The sequence below is a fragment of the Panthera pardus genome, unplaced genomic scaffold, assembly GCF_024362965.1.
Source record: "Panthera pardus isolate Hobbes unplaced genomic scaffold, ASM2436296v1 HiC_scaffold_12, whole genome shotgun sequence".
NCBI classification, from domain to species: Eukaryota; Metazoa; Chordata; class Mammalia; order Carnivora; family Felidae; genus Panthera; species Panthera pardus.
In genome coordinates this window covers 94227337-94252241 of record NW_026526677.1, presented here as the reverse complement: position 1 = coordinate 94252241, position 24905 = coordinate 94227337, and the positions used below count along the sequence as shown (strand labels likewise).

The following is a 24905-nucleotide window of genomic DNA, read 5'->3' as shown; positions in this document are numbered from 1 at the left end:
ACTGGAGACACAAAGTTGCGTAAATTGCTAAGGAGCCATAGTGTTGTAAGGGTTAGATATATTGATTGCAAGCGATAAGTTCCATTAGAATTCATTGAAGGCTCTGGTAAATGTAAAATCAAAGTCGTGTGGGGGCAGAGAAAAAAAAGGTACAACGTTTGTTTGGGGGCAGCGTGGAATACTTCATAAGGTTGATAGCATTTAACTGAGCCGTTAAGGATGAATATTTGCAGATCAAGAAGGGATAGGAGACTTTCAGGTTTTAAGTAACCCAAAGTATCAAAACTTTTGAGCTTTTCAATAGGAAAATGAGATGATAAAGATTACTCGTTTTTTATTATCAAACTACTGCATAAAATACTCTTAGAATTATTATGTAAGTATATTCCTCTTTAAAGATAGCCAAGACAAGCACATACTATTTGTTGGATGAAGAATGATTCAAACCTGATGGGGCTTAAAGGCTCATAGGAACAAAAACTGGATTGGCTCTTGAGACAGACAGATGGAACTTAATTTTAACCTTTGGATCCTTGCCATTTCTTCTAGCGGTGTCTTTGTATACCTATTACATGGATTTTTGCTTTTAGGTTTGTCGAATAATCATTCGAATTGTTGAATAATCATTAATGTGTTAATTTAAAAAGAGATGCGACCATTTTGACTTATTTACTTCTTAATAGAAATAATTTAGCTCTTAAAGGCTTGAAGTTGGGATGATTGACACAGTAACTGTAGAATAAAAATTTTCCCCGAAATTGTATTATTTGGGGCAGCCTACTTTGGGCTCTTTCAAATACAGTAGGTTACCAGTTACTTCTATACATGCAGCACTTGATTCTCACATGAAATGTTAGCGAGAAGAATAAGGACAAAGTTTTCCAAAAGCTGGAGATGCGGTGCTTGAGCCCTTAATGAAAGAGAAATTTGTTAGTCTCATTATCTGGGTATTCAGAACATAAAAATCAGAGCTTCCTGTAGTGAGCACGATATTGGCTCAAGTATCGATCTATGTGTGTAGAACTCAACGGCCAAAAGTAGGAATGAAGAGTTCTCATTCCTATCTTCCTTTAGAAAAACAGAAATTGTATTACAATATGCAATGAAATATACCATATTTTTAGTACTCTAAAACTAGAAGCCTTAACGAGACTTAATTCCACCAAGTTCCTTTCTAATTCAGGAGTAAGAATAAATTTTGAGCTTACAAAGTTGTCTGAGATTGGAAGCTGATAGAAATTGGCTTGTACCTGTTCTAATACTGCATTCCTGAGGCTTCTTCCCCTGGCCAATTTGAAGAACGTGCAGTCAGAGGACTTATGACTCCTGTTTATGGTCAATGAAGCACACAGAAGGCTTCTTGTTATCAATACCTGTGTGCTTCAAATGATACCAAGAAAAACCCCTCTGTGGTGTTGAAAGAAAAGTTCTTATAACTTGCATGATTATTTCTTCCTATACCCAATCAATTAAAATTAACTTGCTTTGAAATCCCAAAAGGGAACAACTTTGGCCCAACTTTATTGAAAATAAACAATGTAATTAGTCCTTTGAGGTTATAGGAAGTACAGTATTTGAGATTTGTCATAGACTGGCAGTCATACTCTTTTAATAAAAAAAAAAAATAGAGCTATTTCTTGAGTAGAGGGTAGAAGAAAATTTGCTACTATATCCAACCTTTGGGAAATTCTTCTAAACTTGGTAGTGACTCAGTGAGACTTTGGGGATCTTGATAGTGTAATAAAATTATAAAAATTAAATCTATATATTCACAGCACTAATAAGAAAATAAATCCTATTTTAAAAATACTGGATATTGAATTACATACTAGTTATGACACAACTAGCTGCATGAACTTGAATATATTACTTAAATTCTCTGAGCTTCAGAGAATATACTTAATTGGCAAAATGTGTTTCATAGGGCTTTTAAGAGAATGGGTTGTGTATAGTTTGCACTAAGATAATCAATAAAGATTAGAAAAATCATTTAAGGGGTGCCCAGGTGGCATCAGTTAAGCATCCGACTCTTGATTTTGGCTCAGGTCATGAGCTCCTGGTTTGTGGGATGGAGCCCCACCCATGGCAGGGAGAATCCTGCTTGGGATTCTCTCTTGCCCTCTCTCTCTGCCCCTCCCCCGCACACTCTCTCTGTCTCAAAATAAGTAAATATACTTTAAAAAAAAGAAAAATTATTTAAATGTTCATTGTCAAGCAGAATAAAAATTCTCTTCTTACATACATGAATTCCACAAGCTCGGAGTGTCCATTTTTTTCTCTGTTTCCTCCACCTCTCATCCCCTGAATAAATATTGAACTTACAGTCCTTTAAGGCAACACTGTGAACTGTTAGGAGCCTGAACTTTGTTAGATGCCACTCTCCTAAAAAATTCTGCACGCTCTGGAGCGTGAAGTGGATTGTGAATGCTATTGGCTTAGCAGAGATATAAAATCAAAAGGACAATTTTAAAAGTTCCATTGATGGTCGTCCAAACTTAGTTAGAATTAGGAAATACAGTCATGTCAGACCGTGTATTGGCGATTTTTATTTGTAACTAATTATGTCTTTTCCCCCTCTCTCCTTGAAAATGAGAAGATAAGTCTATGATACTCTTAGGGGCTCGTAGGCTAAATAAATTATGGTTTGAAATACACACTAGCTAAAAGATAATTTTGCACTGATTAGAATTATTGGTCTAGTGAAAAGTTACTGAGGGTGAGTTCTGCCCACTTTGATTCTCACCTCTCCAGTGGGTCAGATTTGCAGAGGACGAGGAGTCAATCCTGGAGTTCCAGTCTAGAATCCATTTCCTAAGTGCAGCTGGTGATTTTCTAAGCACTTAATTCCCTGTAATCCTCTTTGCTTAAAATTCCTAGAATAGTTTGTTTCCTTCACTGAAATCTAACTGATACAAATTCCAATTAGAGTGAGACTTCTATAAAGTGTGCCAGATAATCACCTTACCCTGAGGATGTTTTGGTGCTATACTTGACCCCAAAACTTTCTCTCATAGAAACAGGCCAAGAAATAAGAAATGAATCCAAATGGGTTGTTCAATACACACCTTGTGATATCTACATTCATTCTCCTATCCAAGTACTAAGCAGGCCTGACCCTACTTAGCTTCCAAGATCAGATGAGATGGGGAGCATTCAGGGTGGTATGGCCATAGACAATTCTGAGAAAATTTCACCTTAGACTAAAGAAGGAATGTCAATCTGAGGGGAGATTGGTATTATTGTTATCTTTTCCAAGACATTTCCCCCCTTCTCTTTTCTTTTTTTTTTTTTATGCCTGTTTGCTTTGGATAATCGATGAAAATGTTAGGGAAAATTGAACTCTCTACTGGCTGAGTTAGCTCAGAAAGTACTCTATAATAACATTAAATTATCATATGGGATACTGTCCAGGTTGAGAATATGTGTTAAAGTATGTGAAGGTTGTCCTCGATGCCTTCTAGATCCTTTTCTGGAATCTGATCATCTTCTTCCTAAACAAGATCATTTATTGGCTATTTAAATACTCATGGCAGGTACTTCTTATTCTTTGTCCCTCGCCATCAAAATTTACCCTCACTTGTCATCCAAGTTGGGTATATACAAGAAAGGGGTGGATTACTGACTGTGCCATAACACTCCCAAAGGCACTAGCATAAAAAAAATTCATAGTTTAGCAAAGAAGAGTACCAGATTGGTAAAATTTCAGGCAGCCAATTCCAAAAATGAATGAAAAAATATCTTTCAGTGTGGGGACATCTGTGTGATGGTAGGGTTCTCCCTCAAAACCAACAACTCAGGTAATACGTATTTTATCTGAAGTTATTAACAAAACTTCAGTTTGATTCCAAGTAGAAACTGAGAGAGACTGAATTTGAATTATGGTAGAACATGTCATCTAGAGATGAATTATTGAATTGTGCTTTTATATTTTGAGGAAAACATGAAGGTGATGCATAGAATAGTAATTTAGTAACAACGATAATATTGGGAACATCGGTATTATTAATATAATAGTAATAACATTATTACACCAGTGCATATTTATTTGGCTGTTTCAGTTAATATGCTACCTTCTTTACATTCATTAGCATACTCAGATCTCACAACAGCTCAATATGGTGATAATGACACTTGACAATGAGTGCTTTCTTTGTATACCAAGTACTTTGCAAGCAGAATCTTATTTAATCTTCGACAATGCTATGAAGCAGGAACCATTTTGTCCCTATTCTAAACATTAGGAAATTGAGTTTTAGAGAAAGCAGCTTGCCTAAGATCAGGCAGCTAACAAGAAGATGATGTAAAATTTAAATACAGCCATTTTAAAGAATATGTGGTGTATATATATATATATATATATATATATATATATATAAATACACACACACACGTGTATATATTACAATGGAATATTACTTAGCCATCACAAAGAATGAAATCTTGCCATTTGCAATGATACGGATGCAGCTAGAGTGTATTATGCTAAGCAAAAGAAATCAGTCAGAAAAAAAACAAATACCATATGATTTCACTCATGTGGAATTTAGGAAACAAAAGAGATGAATATATGGGAGGGGAAAAAGAGAGAGGGAAACAAACCATAAGAGACTCCTAACAATAGAGAACTAACTGAGGGTTGATGGAGGGAGGTGGGTGGGGGGATGGGCTAGATGGGTGATGGGCATTAAGGAGGGCACTTGTTATGATGAGCACTGGGTGTTGTGTGTAAGTGATGAATGAACCACTGAATTCTACTCCTGAAACCAATATTGCATGGTATGATAACTAGCTAGAATTTAAATAAAAATTTGAAAAAAAAATATGGTCATTTGCCTTAGGAGCTAGGCTCTTACCCACTTCCCACTTTATTACACTGTTTTCCTCATATGTGTGATTATTTCACAAATATAATCTGATGGCAGCATCTATTCTTTGTCCCTCGCCATCATTGACATCATTTGCCATCAAATGACAAACATTTATTGAGCACCTGGTCTGTGCCAGATCCTGTTTCCTAGCATTTCAGAAATACTTATTCTTTCCTCTCAACATTTCCATGGAGGAAAGGACTTCCTTTCTTCTCCACATACTGGAAATTTTGGCTTTTTCTACTTTTTACCCGATTTCATGAGAGAAGAGAAATAGCTAATATGAAGGGTCTAAAATTCTTTGAGCCATACCTTTACCACTAGGTGGAGCTATTGTGCTTCAAAAAGCAAGAAGACCGCTCCCTCCTCCTCTTTGGACCAGTTCATTTATAAACAGAAAAATGACACTTTTTGGCACTATCTCACCACCCTTACTCCTGCAACGTAATTGGTACATGGAATCCCTTTTCTATCTGTAGGGAATGTCCACAATTTCCTTTTGTTTACAGTGGATCAGACAAGAGGGAATAGGCAAGAGGCTTCATTTGGTTTTAAGATTAAGGTGTACTTTTCCAGTCCAATATTTACTAGAGAGTTCTGGTTTCTACAGATAATGGTCCACCTGCCCATTGCTTCAGCTGATTCATTTATCTTATTTGACTACAGGCCTTCATGTATTTCTTTACTGATTAGATTTTAGAGAAGAATTAATCTTAGGATGAGCTAACTTAAAAAAATGCTTATGATTTATTCAGCCTTAAAAAAAAGAAAGAAATTCTGTATCCATTCATCAGTTGATGAACATTAGGGCTCTTTCCATAATTTGGCCATTGTTGATAGCACTGCTATAAACATTGGGGTGCATGTACCCCTTCGAATCAGCATTTTTGCCTCCTTTGGATAAATACCTAGTAGTGCAATTGCTGGGTCATAAGGTAGTTGTAATTTTAACTCTTTGAAAAACCTCCATACTGTTTTTCCAGATGGCTGCTTTTGAAACAATATAGATGGACCTGGAGGACATTATGCTCCATGAAGTAAGGCAGCTATGAAAAGACAAATATTGCATGATTTCACGTATATCTGTAGTCTAAACATGTCAAACTCATGAAAGCAGAGAGTAGAATGATGGTTGTCAGGGGCTGGGGAGTGGCCAAAAGGGGGCGCTTCTCTTCAAAGGGGACAAAGTTTCAGTTATACAAGATGTATAAGTTATGGAGATCATGTACAACCTTGCAACTATAGTTAACAATACTGTATTATATACTTGAAATTTGCTAAGAGAGTTGACCTTAAGTGTTCTCACTACAAATAATTCGTAATTACATGAGGTAATGAATATGTCACATGGCTTGGTTGTGATTATCATTTTATAATGTATACATATATCGAAACATCATGCTCCATGTTAAGATACATGGTTTCATTTTCTGCATCCTTAGAAAATATAGCATCACATAAAGGTTTAATTACCCCTGACTTTGACAGGTTAGAACATATCGGGCTTGAGTTGCTTAAAAAGGAGTCAGGCGTGGGCAAGAGGTGCTATGATACATTTCAGGGAAAAGATGACCATTTAGCATTGTTATAACTGAATTAGGCTAAGGTGACCATTATGCAGGTGGGAGAAAGGAAGGGAGGAAATAAGAGTTTTGTGACATAAGGCTAAGCCCAGAATCTCCTATAATCACTCCACACTTGCCCAGAATCTCCTATAATCACTCCACACTTGCCCATATTTACATGGTGTGTATTAAACATGAAAAAATACTTTCAGCTCTAGCTTAGAACCTTAGCCCAAGATTTTTCTTATTAATGTGATTTGATAGAGTTTGGAGGGAGCATTTCTGGTTATTGTATCAGTTAAAAAAGAGTTTGTAACTTTCCATAGAAAATGCATTTTTACCAGGTGCCTGGCTGGCTCAGTCAATTAAGCGTCTGATTCTTGATTTCCGCTCAAGTCATAATCTCATGGTTCATGAGTTCGAGTCCTGGCAGCGCGGATCCTGCTCGACATTCTCTCTCTTTCTCCCCTTCTCTCTGCCCCTCCCCTGCTTGCGCACTCTCTCTCTCAAGATAAAAAAAAATAAACTTTAAAAAACAACTTAAAAAAAAAAGAAGTTTTTCTTCATCACTGCTGCAGTCCAAGGCATGTCTGTCCAGTGGGACACTGTTCAAGTTTGGTCTGAGGAATATTTAGTCCCCTAGTAATTTTGAGGGGTCTGAGAATGATAATTGGGACTCATTTCAGTCACTGTTTGGTTTTAAATTATCCTAAGCATAAAACCCACAATTGGAGGATTTCTCAAATTTTCTTCTTGCCCTTCTAATCTTTTTCTCTTTATTTTCTCTCACTGGGTTTTACCTGATCCCATGGCTTTAGCTTCCAGGGAAACCATCCCCAAATCTTTTTCTCATGTACCAACCTTCCTCCTTTTCCTTCTTACATTTATTTGACCTTAGTTGGGCATTCTCCTAACATGCACTTATACTTGGATGTCCTGTTAGCAGCTGGCACTCATCATGTTCAACACTGAATGTATGATTGTTATAAATATCTCCAATATTTTTGAGTTATTTTTGTTTGCAGGATAATAGCATAGTTTATCCAAACACCTAGGCTAGTATCTTTTGGATTTTTTTTTTTTTTTTTTTTTGTCTATTTCTACTTTCTTTGTAGGAAGCCCTAATGGATCTTCCTTTGCAACAAATCTAAGAGTATGTTTGTTTCTTGGAATTACTCACAGTAGCACTATTAATTCAGGGCACTTAAAAATCATTCACTGGTTATTGTGATTGCCCCCCAAAGCTGACCCTGCCTCTTGTGTTTCTTATACCAGTCCATCTTGCTGGTGCACACTGTGTTAATCTTCTCGGGTCTGCATTTTGATTATTTCAATCCTGTGCCAAAAAAGAAATAAAAATCCTAATGCCCTCCCATCATGAGCTGACCTGGATTTTGGCATTTTAGAGCTTCGTATACTAATCCAAATCTGTCTTTTGATCTGAGTGTATGCTGTAGTCCCTGGGGAGAGACATCGGGACCTCTCTGAGAGCCTGTGGAAGTCCTCTATGTGACATTCAGAGAGGAGGAAGATTATATTCTTTCTTTGAGTTCAATACTTTTGATCTGAAGTGCTCCTACATGACCACTAAGAGTTCCGCAGTGGCCTTCACTTACCATTCTAGTGTTTTTCCTGTTCTACACTCAGGTGTGCAAAGAAAAGAGTTGACACCACGTAAGCCTTTGCCTGTGGGACAAGAATTCTGTTGTAGTTAGTATCCAGGAAGGATGGAAAAAAGGGATTCTCATTCATTCATTTAATTAAACAAATATTTATTCAGTACTATATATACTTGGTAATACTTTAAGTTGCTACGGAAAGAGTACTGAAAAAAACAGACAAAATCCTGCCCCCTTTGAAACTTAAATTAACATGGATGTGAGTGTATGAAGGTATGTGTGTATGGATTGTGAAAAGACACAACAAACCAACAAATAATGTATAGTATTTCATGTAGCAAGAGGTGCTGTGGATGCAGGAAAGATCATCTGCTTTTCTGCTTGGGGATATGCCCTATTTGGCAACAGACCAAAATGTATGTAAAAGGGTAAATTCCAATAATGTAGTGTTATTATAATGAACTAGGCTACAAATGCAGAGTAGGTAATTTTGCTACAAAGCCTGATCTCTGGGGAAAACACTGGGAGAAATGTCTTCCAATATTTAATCAGGTCTCTAGGATTTCCTAACTCATGAAAACCCTTGAGGTCATATTAGCAGGGGGCTCTTTGGGCATGAGTAGATACTATTTACTACCCGCTAGCCTGGAGAAAAATACTCTGGGCAAAGCCACCATTAGATATCATGATCTATAACTCACGGCTTCTCAGAAGTCTCTGCTCTCGTTCCTTTCATACAAAATTCGCTCAGAACAAACCCAGTAACAAAGAAGAATCTCCGTTTTGGGCTACTTGCCTGGAAAATTCATCAGAGCCACTTGTGCCCCCTTGAAAATAAGGGAGAAAGGTTAGCACAGCCCAACAGTGAAATCCCGATGCAGAAGGGTGAGTGATGAATTTTATGTATCCCCTTATTTTTCCAAACCTCAGCTCTGAGGCTGAAGATCTGAAATGCCATGATCTCCTGTCTGCTAAGACAGCCATTGAGCATTAGGGGGCGCTGAGGGACTGAAAGCTGAAGTAGAGCAGAGATGATGGAGTCCTGATTCCTCACAGGGGTACTCAGTCTTACCCCCACAGCACTTGCCTGCTGGTGTTTTTGATAGACATCCTTAAACAATCTCAGCCTTTATCCAATGGAGACAGCAGTGGCACACAGGAGGGTGGGTGTGAGTTCCTTCTCATTCTGGGACTCTGTCTCATTACGGAGGGATTGGGGGAAGAGAGCTGGGGGCTCATTTTAATGTCACCCTCTGTCCTGTTCTCACAGATACGCCCTAGGGAACAATGGCAGCAGGCAATGACTCTTCAGTGACCCAGTTTATCCTGCTGGGTTTAACACAACAGCCAGAACTCCAGCTGCCTCTCTTCTTCATTTTCTTAGGAATCTACGTGGTCACCGTGATGGGGAACATGGGCTTGATTATTCTGATTGGTCTGAAGCCTCACCTGCACACTCCCATGTACTACTTTCTCTTCAACCTTTCCTTCATTGATCTCTGCTACTCGTCTGTCATAATGCCTAGAATGCTGATAGGTTTTGTAAAGCAAAACACCATCTCTTACGAGGAGTGCGTGGCTCAGTTCTGTTTCTTCTCCTTCTTTGTCATTGATGAGTGCTATATTTTGACATCGATGGCCTATGACCAGTATGTGGCCATCTGTAAGCCCCTGCTTTACAAGGCCATCATGTCCCACCGGGTCTGCCTCATGCTGATGGCAGGAACATATGCAATGGGGTTTGTGGGTGCCATGGCCCACACCGGGTGCATGCTGAGGCTCACGTTCTGTGATGGCAACATCATTCATCATTACATGTGTGACATACCTCCTCTCCTTCAGCTCTCCTGCACAAGCACCTACGTCAACGAGCTGGTGGTTTTCATTGTGGTGGGAATCAATGTAATAATGCCCAGTCTCACCATCACCATTTCTTACATCTTGATCGTCTCCAACATCCTCCGTATCCGTTCTACAGGGGGCAGGTCCAAAGCCTTCAGTACCTGCACCTCCCACATAGTTACTGTTTCTCTCTTCTTTGGAGCATCGGCATTCATGTATCTAAGACCTTTTTCTACTGGGTATTTGGATCAAGATAAGGTATCCACAGTTTTTTATACCATTGTGGGGCCAATGTTGAATCCTTTTATCTATAGTCTGAGGAACAAAGATGTCAAAATTGCACTGAGTAAGACTTTTAAGAAAAGGGTGTTCTCTTGAGTAGAAACGGTGTTAGTTACAGATGCCAACTCCTAGTAAAGGCAGACAGTGTATGAAGCTATGGAGAGAACAGTAAGAAATCAAAGTAGAAATGCAAATGATTCAAATATAGGGTAAATTAAGCTAATTATTTATAAGTTATTTCACAAAGACAATACAAGGAGGAGGAGGATCATAGGAAGTACTTTCATAGGAAGTAAAAAAACAGTTCATTTGCCATTCTCCAGCTTATTTTTAGAAGTTATAAAGTTTTAAGTATAAAAGGTTGAATGATGGTAAATCCAAAAATGGTAACATTTGGATTTTTGACTGAGGCATGTCTGGAATTCCTGTGAAGCTTTGTCTTGGATATGTGGACTTTGGTGGACTTTGGATTTGGCCTTGTATTCATTTGTTCAATAAACCTGTATGGAAAGATTATGGTGGCCATGAGAGTGGTCTATTTGAGTGCTGTAGGGCATTTTGTTCGGGGAGATTCCTTCATTTCCCAAATGAAGATAAAAATAGGAAGATGTTCTTCTGCCTCTGGTCTCTGGTCTCAAAGGACTGTGGTAAATGGAGATTTACTCCTGATGCTGGATCCTAAGGACAAGAAACTGAGGTAACTTTATAGAGCCATTAGGATTAAAGGGAACCTATACTGGGTCTTACCTCTTGGGACTTCAGGGCAGGAAATATAGGTACTAGGAGAGGCTATATTAATTTTACTAGAAACATTTACCAATTATTGGTAGGAGAATGTTTGTCCTTTTCTCAAATAGACCTAATAATCTCTAATCCCATAGCAATCAGCATTTTCCCTTTATTATTTTCACTCCGCCTTTTGTCTCAGAGGTTTACTGGCACAAACAATGTAGTTATTTAATGAGTAAACAGATGCTGAGCACCTATCCTATACCAGGCTCTGTTTTTTTTTTTTTTATTTTTTATTTTTTTTTTATTTTTTAATATATGAAATTTACTGTCAAATTGGTTTCCATACAACACCCAGTGCTCATCCCAAAAGGTGCCCTCCTCAATACCCATCACCCACCCTGCCCTCCCTCCCACCCTGCCCTCCCTCCCACCCCCCATCAACCCTCAGTTTGTTCTCAGTTTTTAACAGTCTCTAATGCTTTGGCTCTCTCCCACTCTAACCTCTTTTTTTTTTTTTTTTTTCCTTCCCCTCCCCCATGGGTTTCTGTTATGTTTCTCAGGATCCACATAAGAGTGAAACCATATGGTATCTGTCTTTCTCTGTATGGCTTATTTCACTTAGCATCACACTCTCCAGTTCCATCCATGTTGCTACAAAAGGCCATATTTCATTTTTTCTCATTGCCACGTAGTATTCCATTGTGTATATAAACCACAATTTCTTTATCCATTCATCAGTTGATGGACATTTAGGCTCTTTCCATAATTTGGCTATTGTTGAGAGTGCCGCTATAAACATTGGGGTACAGGTGCCCCTATGCATCAGTACTCCTGTATCCCTTGGATAAATTCCTAGCAGTGCTATTGCTGGGTCATAGGGTAGGTCTATTTTTAATTTTCTGAGGAACCTCCACACTGCTTTCCAGAGCGGCTGCACCAATTTGCATTCCCACCAACAGTGCAAGAGGGTTCCTGTTTCTCCACATCCTCTCCAGCATCTATAGTCTCCTGATTTCTTCATTTTGGCCACTCTGACTGGCGTGAGGTGGTATCTGAGTGTGGTTTTGATTTGTATTTCCCTGATAAGGAGCGACGTTGAACATCTTTTCATGTGCCTGTTGGCCATCCGGATGTCTTCTTTAGAGAAGTGTCTATTCATGTTTTCTGCCCATTTCTTCACTGGGTTATTTGTTTTTCGGGTGTGGAGTTTGATGAGCTCTTTATAGATTTTGGATACTAGCCCTTTGTCCGATGTGTCATTTGCACATATCTTTTCCCATTCCGTTGGTTGCCTTTTAGTTTTGTTGGTTGTTTCCTTTGCTGTGCAGAAGCTTTTTATCTTCATAAGGTCCCAGTAATTCACTTTTGCTTTTAATTCCCTTGCCTTTGGGGATGTGCCGAGTAAGAGATTGCTACGGCTGAGGTCAGAGAGGTCTTTTCCTGCTTTCTCCTCTAAGGTTTTGATGGTTTCCTGTCTCACATTCAGGTCCTTTATCCATTTTGAGTTTATTTTTGTGAATGGTGTGAGAAAGTGGTCTAGTTTCAACCTTCTGCATGTTGCTGTCCAGTTCTCCCAGCACCATTTGTTAAAGAGACTGTCTTTTTTCCATTGGATGTTCTTTCCTGCTTTGTCAAAGATGAGTTGGCCATACGTTTGTGGGTCTAGTTCTGGGGTTTCTATTCTATTCCATTGGTCTATGTGTCTGTTTTTATGCCAATACCATGCTGTCTTGATGATGACAGCTTTGTAGTAGAGGCTAAAGTCTGGGATTGTGATGCCTCCTGCTTTGGTCTTCTTCTTCAAAATTACTTTGGCTATTCGGGGCCTTTTGTGGTTCCATATGAATTTTAGGATTGCTTGTTCTAGTTTCGAGAAGAATGCTGGTGCAATTTTGATTGGGATTGCATTGAATGTGTAGATAGCTTTGGGTAGTATTGACATTTTGACAATATTTATTCTTCCAATCCATGAGCAGGGAATGTCTTTCCATTTCTTTATATCTTCTTCAATTACCTGCATAAGCTTTCTATAGTTTTCAGCATACAGATCTTTTACATCTTTGGTTAGATTTATTCCTAGGTATTTTATGCTTCTTGGTGCAATTGTGAATGGGATCAGTTTCTTCATTTGTCTTTCTGTTGCTTCATTGTTAGTGTATAAGAATGCAACTGATTTCTGCACATTGATTTTGTATCCTGCAACTTTGCTGAATTCATGTATCAGCTCTGGGATGCAGCGAAGGCAGTCCTGAGAGGAAAATACATTGCAATCCAGGCCTATCTCAAGAAACAAGAAAAATCCCAAATACAAAATCTAACAGCACACCTAAAGGAAATAGAAGCAGAACAGCAAAGGCAGCCTAAACCCAGCAGAAGAAGAGAAATCATAAAGATCAGAGCAGAAATAAACAATATAGAATCTAAAAAAACTGTAGAGCAGATCAACGAAACCAAGAGTTGGTTTTTTGAAAAAATAAACAAAATTGACAAACCTCTAGCCAGGCTTCTCAAAAAGAAAAGGGAGATGACCCAAATAGATAAAATCATGAATGAAAATGGAATGATTACAACCAATCCCTCAGAGATACAATTATCAGGGAATACTATGAAAAATTATATGCCAGCAAATTGGACAACCTGGAAGAAATGGACAAATTTCTAAACACCCACACTCTTCCAAAACTCAATCAGGAGGAAATAGAAAGCTTGAACAGACCCATAACCAGCGAAGAAATTGAATCGGTTATCAAAAATCTCCCAACAAATAAGAGTCCAGGACCAGATGGCTTCCCAGGGGAGTTCTACCAGACATTTAAAGCAGAGATAATACCTATCCTTCTCAAGCTATTCCAAGAAATAGAAAGGGAAGGAAAACTTCCAGACTCATTCTATGAAGCCAGTATTACTTTGATTCCTAAACCAGACAGAGACCCAGTAAAAAAAGAGAACTACAGGCCAATATCCCTGATGAATATGGATGCAAAAATTCTTAATAAGATACTAGCAAATCGAATTCAACAGCATATAAAAAGAATTATTCACCATGATCAAGTGGGACTCATTCCTGGGATGCAGGGCTGGTTCAACATTCGCAAATCGATCAACGTGATACATCACATTAACAAAAAAAAAGAGAAGAACCATATGATCCTGTCAATCGATGCAGAAAAGGCCTTTGACAAAATCCAGCACCCTTTCTTAATAAAAACCCTTGAGAAAGTCGGGATAGAAGGAACATACTTAAAGATCATAAAGGCCATTTATGAAAAGCCCACAGCTAACATCATCCTCAACGGGGAAAAACTGAGAGCTTTTTCCCTGAGATCAGGAACACGACAGGGATGCCCACTGTCACCGCTGCTGTTTAATATAGTGCTGGAAGTTCTAGCATCAGCAATCAGACAACAAAAGGAAATCAAAGGCATCAAAATTGGCAAAGATGAAGTCAAGCTTTCGCTTTTTGCAGATGACATGATATTATACATGGAAAATCCGATAGACTCCACCAAAAGTCTGCTAGAACTGATACATGAATTCAGCAAAGTTGCAGGATACAAAATCAATGTGCAGAAATCAGTTGCATTCTTATACACTAACAATGAAGCAACAGAAAGACAAATGAAGAAACTGATCTCAGGCTCTGTTTTTAAACATCGCAGACACAGAAGTAAAAGACACACAGTGTCTGTGCTCTCTTAGGGCACATAGGGTTGTTTTCGTAGTCTTGAGATTTGGGATTTTTTTATGTCTTCTGAATGCAAACTGTATCAGACATATGATTCATAAATATTTTCCACTAATCCATCTTCTCTTTTCATTCTCTTGATAGTGTCTCTCAAAGAGCAGAAAATATTAATTTTAATGAATTCTAATGTCTCAATTTTTTAATAATGGATTGAACTTTTGGTGTCATATTTGCTTATCCCAAAGTCCCAAGGATTTTTTGCTTATGTTTTCTTCTCTATGTATCATGATGTTTAAACCCATGATCATTTTGAATTACTTTTTCTATATGGTGTGGGCTGTTGATCTGAGTAAATGTTTTTGCATATGGATATCTAATTATTCCGCAACCCTTTGTTGAAAAGTAGTTCAGACTCAAGATAGGTCAGCAAAGATATCTGGACCCAGAGGTAGTGGTCGAGGAGGAGGGGAGATGTGTGGATCTGGCAGTGCTGGTCACTGATGAATGCCCCTGTGCTTCTCAGAGGGTTATATGAAAGTGTGGGGAGGAGAATTACTGGGTGAAATGGAAAGTCTATGTTTAACTTTTTATGAACCTGCCCTACTGCTTTCAAAAGAGGCTCTACTGGGTGGATCAGTCCGTTAAGCCTCCGACTTCAGCTCAGGTCATGATCTCGCAGTTCACAGGTTCGAGTCACATGTCGGGCTCTGTGCTAACAGTTCAGAGTCTGGAGCCTGCTTCAGATTCTGTGTCTCCCTCTCTCTCTCTGCCCCTCCCCTGCTCATACTGTCTCTCTCTGTCTCAAAAATAAATAAATGTTAAAAAAATTCAAAACAAAACAAAAACAAAGAGGCCTTACTATTATATTCCCACCGGCAATACATGACAATTTTTCCCGCATGTTTTTGCCAACACTTAGTAATGTCTTTCTTTTTAATCATAGCCATTCTGGTGGGTGTACAGTGGTATCTCATTTTGGTTTTAATTTGCACATTCTTAATGCATACTGATACTGAACATTTTTTCATATGTTTATTAGCCAATTGTATATCTTCCTTGAGATACCTGTTTGAAAAGTGTACCTACTTTCTTTTTTCTAATTGAAGTATAGGGGACATACATTGTTATATTAGTTTTAGGTGTACATCATAGTGAATTGACAATTCTATGCATGATGCAATGATCATCATGATAAATGTAATTACCATCTGCAAGCATACAATGTTGTTACAATATTATTGACTATACTCCCTACGCTGTACTTTTCATGTCCATGACTTTTTCGGATTTAGTTATTTCTCTACTCAATATTAAATTGTAAGATGCAATTAAGGAAATGAAAAGTCAAATCATATACCAAGAAAATATATATCTGATAATGGACTTGTGTTAAGAAAATATAAACAACCTTTACAACTTATTATGTTTGTATGGTTTATTATTTTCCATTCTTTTACTTTCAACCTACCTATGTTGTTATATTTGAAGCAAGCTTCTTGCAGGTAGCCTGTGGTTGGGTCATTTTTAAATGGACCTTTAAAATCTTTGCTTTTTAATTGGCCTCTCCATTTACGTTATTTAGACCATTATTGATCTTTTGATGTCTGAGGGGCTTACCCTACCATTGTGTTATTAGTTTTCTATTTGTTTCCACTGTTTCTTATTCCTCTGTTTCCCCTTTTCTTGCCTTCTTATTGATTACTTGATCTTTCTTAGAATTCAGCTTTGATTTATACTTGGTAATTTGAAGTATATCTGTCTGTATACTGTAGGTATCACAACATACATATGTAACTTACATTGTTGGCATTGACATTTTATGACTTGCCGTAAAGTGGAGAACACTTGCTTCTACTTACTTCCTTTTATGCCATTCCATTAAAAAGAACTGTCTTTAGTATTTCCTCTACAAGCATTGAGTGTCATATCAGATGGTGTACTTTTGCTTCAAATGTCAAAAAATAGTTTTAAAAAATCTTCAAGATAGTCTGTTATATTTACCTCTATTTTTACACTGTCACAAGGTCTTCCTTCCTGGAGTTCCAAGCTTCCTCCTGTGATCATTTCCTTTCTGTTTGGTATACTTTTTAAAGTATACCTTACATTCTGTAAGGTAAAGTATACCTTACATTCTGTAAGGTAAAGTATACCTTACATTCTGTAAGGTAAAGTATACCTTACATTCTGTAAGGTAAAGTATACCTTACATTCTGTAAGGTAAAGTATACCTTACCTTACATTCTGTAAGGTAAAGTATACCTTACATTCTGTAAGGATCAGTATATTGAGGACAAATAATCTTAGGTTTCCTTCCTCTGAAAATGTATTTATTTCTTCTTCATTCCTGAAGGATATTGCCAGTGGATATAGAAGTCAAAATTGGCAGTTCTTTCCTTTCACTGGAAGCCCCTTTCCTTCATTATTTTATATGGGGAATCCACTGTCCTCTTAGTCATTGTATCTCTGTGGGTAATTTGTCACTTCTCTCTACCTTCATGGAAGATTTTGTTTGGCTTTGGTTTCCAAAGGTTTGATTATGATGAGCCATGACATGGCTTTCTTTGAATTTATTCTGTCTGAGGTTTGCACAGCTCTTGAATCTGTCTTCCACCGATTTTGAGAACATTTTAGCTGCTATGTCTTTGCATGTTGTTTTTAGCATTACTCACCTTCCCTTTGCTTTCTGTGACTCCAAAGATATAAATATTAGGAGTTTTGTTACTGTTCCATAGGTCTCTGAGGCCCTGTTTACTTTTATCTAGTCTTTTTTTTTTCTGTTATTCACATTATATAGTTTCTCTTGATTTACTTCTGAGTCCACTGTTTCTTTCCTCTGTTGTCTTTAATCTACTCTGAAGCCCATTCTGTGAGTTTATTTCATTTATTGTAAATTTTAGCTGTAAAATTTCTCTTTGGTACTTTTTTAAAAAAAATTAAAATATAATTTGTTTTTAATTTTTTATTAAGTTTATTTATTTATTTATTTATTGAGAGAGAGAGAGAGAGAGAGAGAGAGAGAGAGAGAGAATCCCAACCCAAGAAGGTTCCACACTGTCAGTGCAGAGCCGGATGCAGGGCTCGAACTCACAAACCATGAGACCATGACCTGAGCTGAAGTCAAGAGTCGGACACTTAACTGACTGAGCACCCCAGGAGCGCCTAATTTGTTTTTAAAGAAAAAATTTTCATGTCAAGTTCAAAACATTAGTGACACTAGCTAAAGTTTATTATGTTAACATATTTAACCAATTGTTTTAAATATGATATTGGTACATTATTGGAGTTACGTTGTCCTGTTTTCTGTTTTCTTTTCTTCTTCCTTTTTTTTTTTTGGCTTAGTCTTTTTTGATTAAGGTTTTTATTTTGATATAATTGTAGATACATATGCAACCGTAAGAAGTAATAAAGAGAGGTCCTGTGTATCATCTACCTGATTTCCTCCCCATGTGACATCTTGCAAAACAATAGTATCAAACAACCAGGATCTTGACATTACCCTTTTATAGCCAAATTCACTTCTCTCTCAATCCCACCCCCTCCTTGACACCTAGCAGTCACTAATTTGCTCATTATTTCTACAATTTTGCCATTTCCAGAATGTTCCACACATGGAATCATACAGTACATAACATTTTGACATTTTTTTCACTCCGTTTAATTGTCTGAATATTTATTAAAATTGTTGCATGTATTAATAGTTGTCTTTTTATTACTGGGTTGTATTTTATGATGTGGAAGTATGATAATTTAACCATTCACACTTGGAAGGAAATCCCAGTTCTTTCCAGGTTTTGGCTATTATGGATAAAGCTGCTAAAACATTTATGCATATTTTTTTTGTGTAAATATTTCTAGGATCAATGCCCTGGAGTGCAATTGCTGGGTTGAGTGGTAGTTGCATGTTTAAGTGTTTTGAGAAAGAAGAAAATTCTGCTATTTTGACAATATGGATGGACCCTGAGGGCATTATGTTAAGTGAAATAAATCAGAAGAAGAAAGACAAATACCATATGACACGATTTACATGTAGAATCTAAAAAAAAAAAAAAAAAACAAGCTTGGAAAAACAGTAAAATGGTGGTTACCAGGGGCTGGGGAGACATTGTTTAGGGGTACGAACTTGCAACTAGTAGATAAATCTTTGAGATCTAACACACAGCATAGTGATTATATTCAGCAACACGATTATAAACTTCAAGTTTGCTAAGAGATTAGCTTTTAATTGTTCTCACTGCAAAAAAAGAACTACATGATGTGATAGAGGTATTAGCTAATGCTATGGTGGCAATCATATTGCAGTATATAAATATATCAAATGAACACATTATACACCATAAATTTTCACAGTATTATATGTCAACTATATCTCAGTAAAAAAAAGAAAAAGAAAGTGAATTTAGATTGAGGAAAAAAAGAGAGAGACAGAGAGAAAAAGAAACTGCCAAAATCTTTCCAGAGTTGCTATGGTACAACTTTCCATTCCTTCCAGCAATATACGAAGGATCCAGTTCCTCCACATCTATGCCATCATTTGGTATTGCGACTATATTTCATTTTGGTCATTCTGATGGATGTGAACTGATATGTCATTGTGGTTTTAATTTTTATTACTCTAAATCCCCGATGATATTGAACATATTTTCATGTGCTTATTTGGTAGGCATATGTCCTCTTCAGTGACTGGTCTCTTCATATCTTTTGCCCATTTTCTGTTTTGGCATTGCTGTTGTTGTTTTTACTGTTGAGTTTTGAGAGTTTTTCTTTTTCTTTTTTCCTTTTTTAAAAATGTTTAGTTATTTTTGAGAGAGAAAGGCAGAGCATGCACAAGTGGGGGAGGGCAGGGAGAGAGGGAGACACAGAATCCGAAGCAGGCTCCAGGCTCTGAGCTGTCAGCACAGAGCCTGATGTGGGGCTTGAACTCATGAGCAGTGAGATCATGACCTGAGCCAAAGTTGGACGCTCAACCGACTGAGCTACCCAGGCGCCCCTAGTTTTTTCTTCTTAAATACATTCTAGATTTGTTCCAGGAAGTCATTTGTTGGGCATGTGGATTATAGACATTGTCTCTGGCTTATATAATTTTGCTCTTGTCATTTTTATTTCTTTTCTTCTGTGTTCTTTGGGCTTCTGCGGTGGGGATTTGTCTGTGCTCCTTATTTATTTATTTACTTATTCATTCATTCATTCAGTCAGTCATTTATATCACAGAGGACTGAGACATTTATTTTTTATTTTATATTTAAATTTTTATTATTTTTTAAGTTTATTTATTTATTTTCAGAGACTGTGAATACAAGTGGGGGAGGGGCAGAGAGAGAGGGAGAGAGAGAATCCCGAGCAGGTTGTCAGTGAAAAGCTCATTGCAGGGCTCAAACTCAGGAACCCCAAGACCATGACCTGAGCCAAATCAAGAGTCAGAGGCTTAACCAACTGAGCCACCCAGGAGCCCCTATTTCACATTTAAATTATAATCCATTACTGCTTTATTTATTCTGTTGCTCACATTATTCAAATTTTGGCCATTGAGAACCCTTTCAATTGGTTCTTGTGTCTCTGACATAACCCTATCTGTGTGTGTGTGTGTGTGTGTGTGTGTGTGTGTGTATAGTTTAGTACTTTTTTGCTTTGTGCCACTACAAAATGCTCCAGGCTGATCTTTTCTGCCCAAGTTCCTTTCCTGGTTTCTTTTTCTTCTTGTTCTTTTTTTTTTTGGAGAACACCATTAGAAACCAATGTCTGGGCATTAGATTTACTTGCTGTTACTAGGGTATCATTGCTTCTAGGCCCTCTAAGCTGACAGAACAAGGGTGTATGTGTGTGTGTGTGTGTGTGTGTGTGTGTGTGTGTGTACATTTCTCGAAATATGTCCATATGCAATCATCTGTAGCTATGTTACGTTAAACATGAGTTCATACTGATGACTCCAAATCTAATCCCTTATCACCTTCTTTCTCTCCTTGCTTGTTTGTAAGCTGCCATTCTCACAGTAAGATACTTGTCTCCCATCATCTGCCATTGATTTACCCAAGAGTTTAAGGAGCTATTTAAAGGTCAAGGAATAATTATCTCAAAGAAGACTTCCCTTAGTTAAAGGTCTACCATGACATTGAGACCTCTAAGGTAATTGGGAGTTTATTAACAGCAAAGGCTAGATTCAACTGTCTAAGATATTATGGTATAATCGGAATGTGAGGGCTCTGAAGCCACAGAGATGTGAGTTGAAATCCTGGCTCCAATTATTACTGGCTGCATGACCTTGGAAAAATTACATCACCTCCCTCAGTCTCAGTTTCCTTGTCTGTATAATGTGATCAATAACATTTTCTCAAATATAGTTCTAAGGAGAAATAATATAAAGTAATAGGTACAGTCCCTTGCACATGTGTGTGGCCAAAATGATTATGATTACTGTTCCAGTTCCGACACTCTTTCAGTCTGTTCCCTTTAAAACACCTGTAACACAATTCTGTAAAATGCCTCCCCATCTCCAATGTTATCACGCAAGTTAGACAATGTTTTCTCTCATGTCTAGGATGTTATAATAGTCTATTAACTGGTCATTCCACCATTTGTCTTTTCCTCTCTCTTCCACGTATCCCATGTTTTAGCATTTATGAATGTGACTTCTTCTTCCTAAAGGACAGGAGCAATAAAGAGGCAGATTGCCTGGTGCATAATCCAAACTCTTTAGTCTGACATTCAAAGCCCTTTTTCAGTCCATAGAGTAGTTCAGGGTCATTCACACCCTTTTTTGAATACAGCACGGCTCCACCCATTCATATGGCAAGCTGCTCTAACTAGAGCCTTGAGTTATTATTTGTCACCTCAAAGTCTAGAAGTACATATATTTTTGTAGTTGCTTCCTCCATGTTCGACAGAGATATCAAAACCCTGCCAGTTCTTCAGAGATACTTTGAACCTTAGCTAGTATAATAAGTTCTCTTTGACATCTTTAGCCTGCTTGGTAAGAAATGGGAACATTTATTTTGCACAGGCACTTAACATAATTATATCATTTACTCATTATAAAAGCCTACAAAGTAGTTATTTTTAACATTACTATTTTTTTAAAACATTTTCAAAATTCATTTTTGAGAGACAGAGAGAGAAAGAACAGGGCAGAGAGACAGGGAGACACAGAATCCAAAGCAGGCTCCAGGCTCTGAGCTGTCAGCACAGAGCCCAACATGGGGCTCAAACTCACCAGCTGTGAGATCATGACCTGAGCTGAAGTGGGAGGCTTAACCGACTGAGCCACCCATGCACCCCAACATTACTATTAATAGAAGACATTGTGTATTATTAAAAAGTTTGCACAAGATTCTACATCTACTACTGGTGGGATCAGGATTAGAATACTGGTAGGTCTAACTGACTTCAAAATCCACGTTATTTCTACTATTTCATTATACATCCTGAGTGGGAAAATAAAGATGATGACACTTTCTAGGTGACCTTGAGCAAGTCATTTTTCTCTTTGTAATTGTATTTTATTATCTTAAAAATGTGGTTTGTTCTCTTAAGCTAGGTGATACACAGGTACATTTTCATTTCTTATTTGTTGATTACATCTTCATTATCAGTATTCTTTAAACAAATTTTTTTTCAACGTTTATTATTTTTGAGAGACAGAGGCAGAGCATGAGCAGGGGAGGGGCAGAGAGAGAGGGGGACACAGAATCCAAAGCAGGCTCCAGGCTCTGAGCTGTCAGCACAGAGCCCGACGCAGGACTCGAACCCATGAGCAGTGAGATCATGACCTGAGCTGAAGTCAGATGCTTAACAGATTGAGCCACCCAGGTGCCCCATTATCAGTATTCTTTAATATGTGCTACTAATTTAATCAAATTGTTGCATATGAAATAAAAAAGAATCACTTACTAAAACAAAGAGCATTCCACGTACCTCTGAGCCATGGAACCTAGATCTTGGAGGTTAGACATCACCTAAGCAATCTTTCCATGTATAGATGAAGAGTTTGTGACTGAGACATTGATAAATGTCGCTTGGCCAAAGGGAGGGGGGAAAGTTCAATGGCTAAGCTGAAACTCAGTGGTGCTGATTTTCACTTGAATGATTTCCCCTCCCCATTTTGCTCCGGGGCTAGTCGTTTTCTTGGCGGGCACATTAAGAGTCACTACGCAGGTCAGGGGGTGGGCTGGGGACTCTCGGCAGCCTCCGCGCAGAAGTCTTTGCAGAGCCCGCCTGACCTCCTCGTTCCGCGGAGTGTAAATGAAAGGGTTGCGCGTGGGGGTGATGATTGTGTAGAAGACAGCAGGGGCCCCAGCCCCTGCCCCCGAGGAGCGAGGCTGCAGATAGATGCATACAGGTGGCATGTAGTTCAGCAGCACCACGGAGAGGTGGGAGGTGCAGGTGGAGAAGGCACGCTGCCGGCCCTGGGCAGGGCGGACCCGCAGCACGGCCGCCGCAATAAACTCGTCCGGTATGATGATGAAAGGAAGACACCTGCCGCCACAAGGCCCATGTTGGCAAGCGTGACGAGCTCACTGATGGTGGTGTCTGCGCAGGCCAGCTTCAGCACGGGGGGCATGTCACAGAAGAAGCGGGCGATGTGGTGAGGACCACAGTAGAGCAGGCGAAAGGTGAGGGCGGTGTGGACGGCAGAGTGCCCAGCACCTATGGCCCAAGTGATCCCAGCCAGCCCTGCACACATCCGTCTGTTCATGTCCCCCTGGGTAGTGTAGGGGTTGGCAGATAGCTAGGCAGCGGTCGTAGGCGGTGAGGGCGTATAGAAAGCACTCAGTGCTGGCCAGGAAATGGAAGCAGTAAAGCTGAACCGCACAGCCCTCAAAGGAGATCACCTTCCCATGCACCGTCAGGAAACCTGCCATGACCTTGGGCACTGTCGCTGTGGACAGACAGGCATCCAGGGAGGAGAGATGCCCCAGGAAGTGGTACATAGGGGAGCAGAGGTGAGGCTCAGAGTTCATAGTTATGAGAATGAGGAGATTCCCAGTCAAGGTGATGCTGTAGATGAGGAGGAAGAGAAGGAAGAAGAGGCCAGGATGTTCAGCTGTGTACATGAGACCCTCCAGGAAGAAGTGGCTCAGCACAGCCTGGTTGGGGGCCTCTGTCTCCGTGGCCCTCTCCTCACACACGGAGTGGCTACTTATCCCCTTTGTGACACAACTGTCACCAACAGACATAATCAACAACCATTCCTCCTTCCTGAAATGTCATTAGCCCCTGGGCTATGTCAGCTTGGTCTTGCCCCATAAATGAGAGACAGACAGGTTCATTTTGTCCTTTGGACCTGTTCTAGTGTTTTTTTGCTGCTGCATATTTCAGTAGGGGACCCCCAATCTTTTTGAGGCACATAAAGGACTGTAACAATTATTTGGCGAAGTGCATTCCCTAAATAACACCAATATAAATATGGATTCGCAAATCTTACTCTCGTGGACCATATCTTTTTCGCAAATATTCCGGAACTGAGATGCCCTCACTCTCCTCATTTTCTCTGCCATATTGTGGAAGTAGATAAGCAGGATCTTATTGCCGTTGCCATCAGGGAGTTGTATCCCATCTTCTGGGGATACTTGCTCAGAGTTTAGGTGCTGTTACGTCAGATGGGGGCCTACTGGTTCAATCCGTTCCTCACCCAAAGAGAGCTCTTTGAATTATAGGTACCCACGGCCAATTCTCAAGTGTGTGGCAACGAAGCCTTAGAGAATTGGCTGAATAATTATAAGGACAAATTGTTAAGTACATTTCTCGTTATTCCTGTAAGTTGTTTCGGCCTTTTGGGAAATGTTTTCCTGTGACTTTATTGTTGAGTCTGGATTGAAATCTAAGAGTTTCTTCTTTCCATCCTTTAACCTCCTAAACCTAATTAAGTGTTACTTTCTATGAAGATTTTCTTTATTTAAAAAGAAATGTTTTAGCAGACTTTTGGTGGAGTCTATCGGATTTTCCATGTATAATATCATGTCATCTGCAAAAAGCGAAAGCTTGACTTCATCTTTGCCAATTTTGATGCCTTTGATTTCCTTTTGTTGTCTGATTGCTGATGCTAGAACTTCCAGCACTATATTAAACAGCAGCGGTGACAGTGGGCATCCCTGTCGTGTTCCTGATCTCAGGGAAAAAGCTCTCAGTTTTTCCCCGTTGAGGATGATGTTAGCTGTGGGCTTTTCATAAATGGCCTTTATGATCTTTAAGTATGTTCCTTCTATCCCGACTTTCTCAAGGGTTTTTATTAAGAAAGGGTGCTGGATTTTGTCAAAGGCCTTTTCTGCATCGATTGACAGGATCATATGGTTCTTCTCTTTTTTTTTGTTAATGTGATGTA

At 38.7% G+C, this 24905-nt stretch overlaps 2 protein-coding genes across 2 annotated transcripts; one reads left to right on the top strand and one right to left on the bottom strand.

The window, feature by feature from the left end:
• Window positions 1-9339: 9339 nt before the first annotated feature.
• LOC109257375 (olfactory receptor 147-like) lies at window positions 9340-10272 on the top strand. The gene has a single exon (XM_019433404.2). It carries the CDS (start codon window positions 9340-9342, stop codon window positions 10270-10272), a length of 933 nt encoding a protein of 310 aa, XP_019288949.2.
• A 12351-nt stretch (window positions 10273-22623) lies between these two features.
• On the bottom strand, window positions 22624-23760 carry LOC109257336 (olfactory receptor 10S1). Its single transcript, XM_019433366.2, is given in 3 exon segments — window positions 22624-23060; window positions 23063-23285; window positions 23287-23760. Coding segments are annotated over 3 exon segments (1134 nt in total).
• Between the last annotated feature and the right edge of the window lie 1145 nt (window positions 23761-24905).

Bases quoted from the DNA above. Each gene is read 5' to 3' on its own strand.
- LOC109257375 (XM_019433404.2), top strand. From the start codon at position 9,340: ATGGCAGCAGGCAATGACTCTTCAGTGACCCAGTTTATCCTGCTGGGT.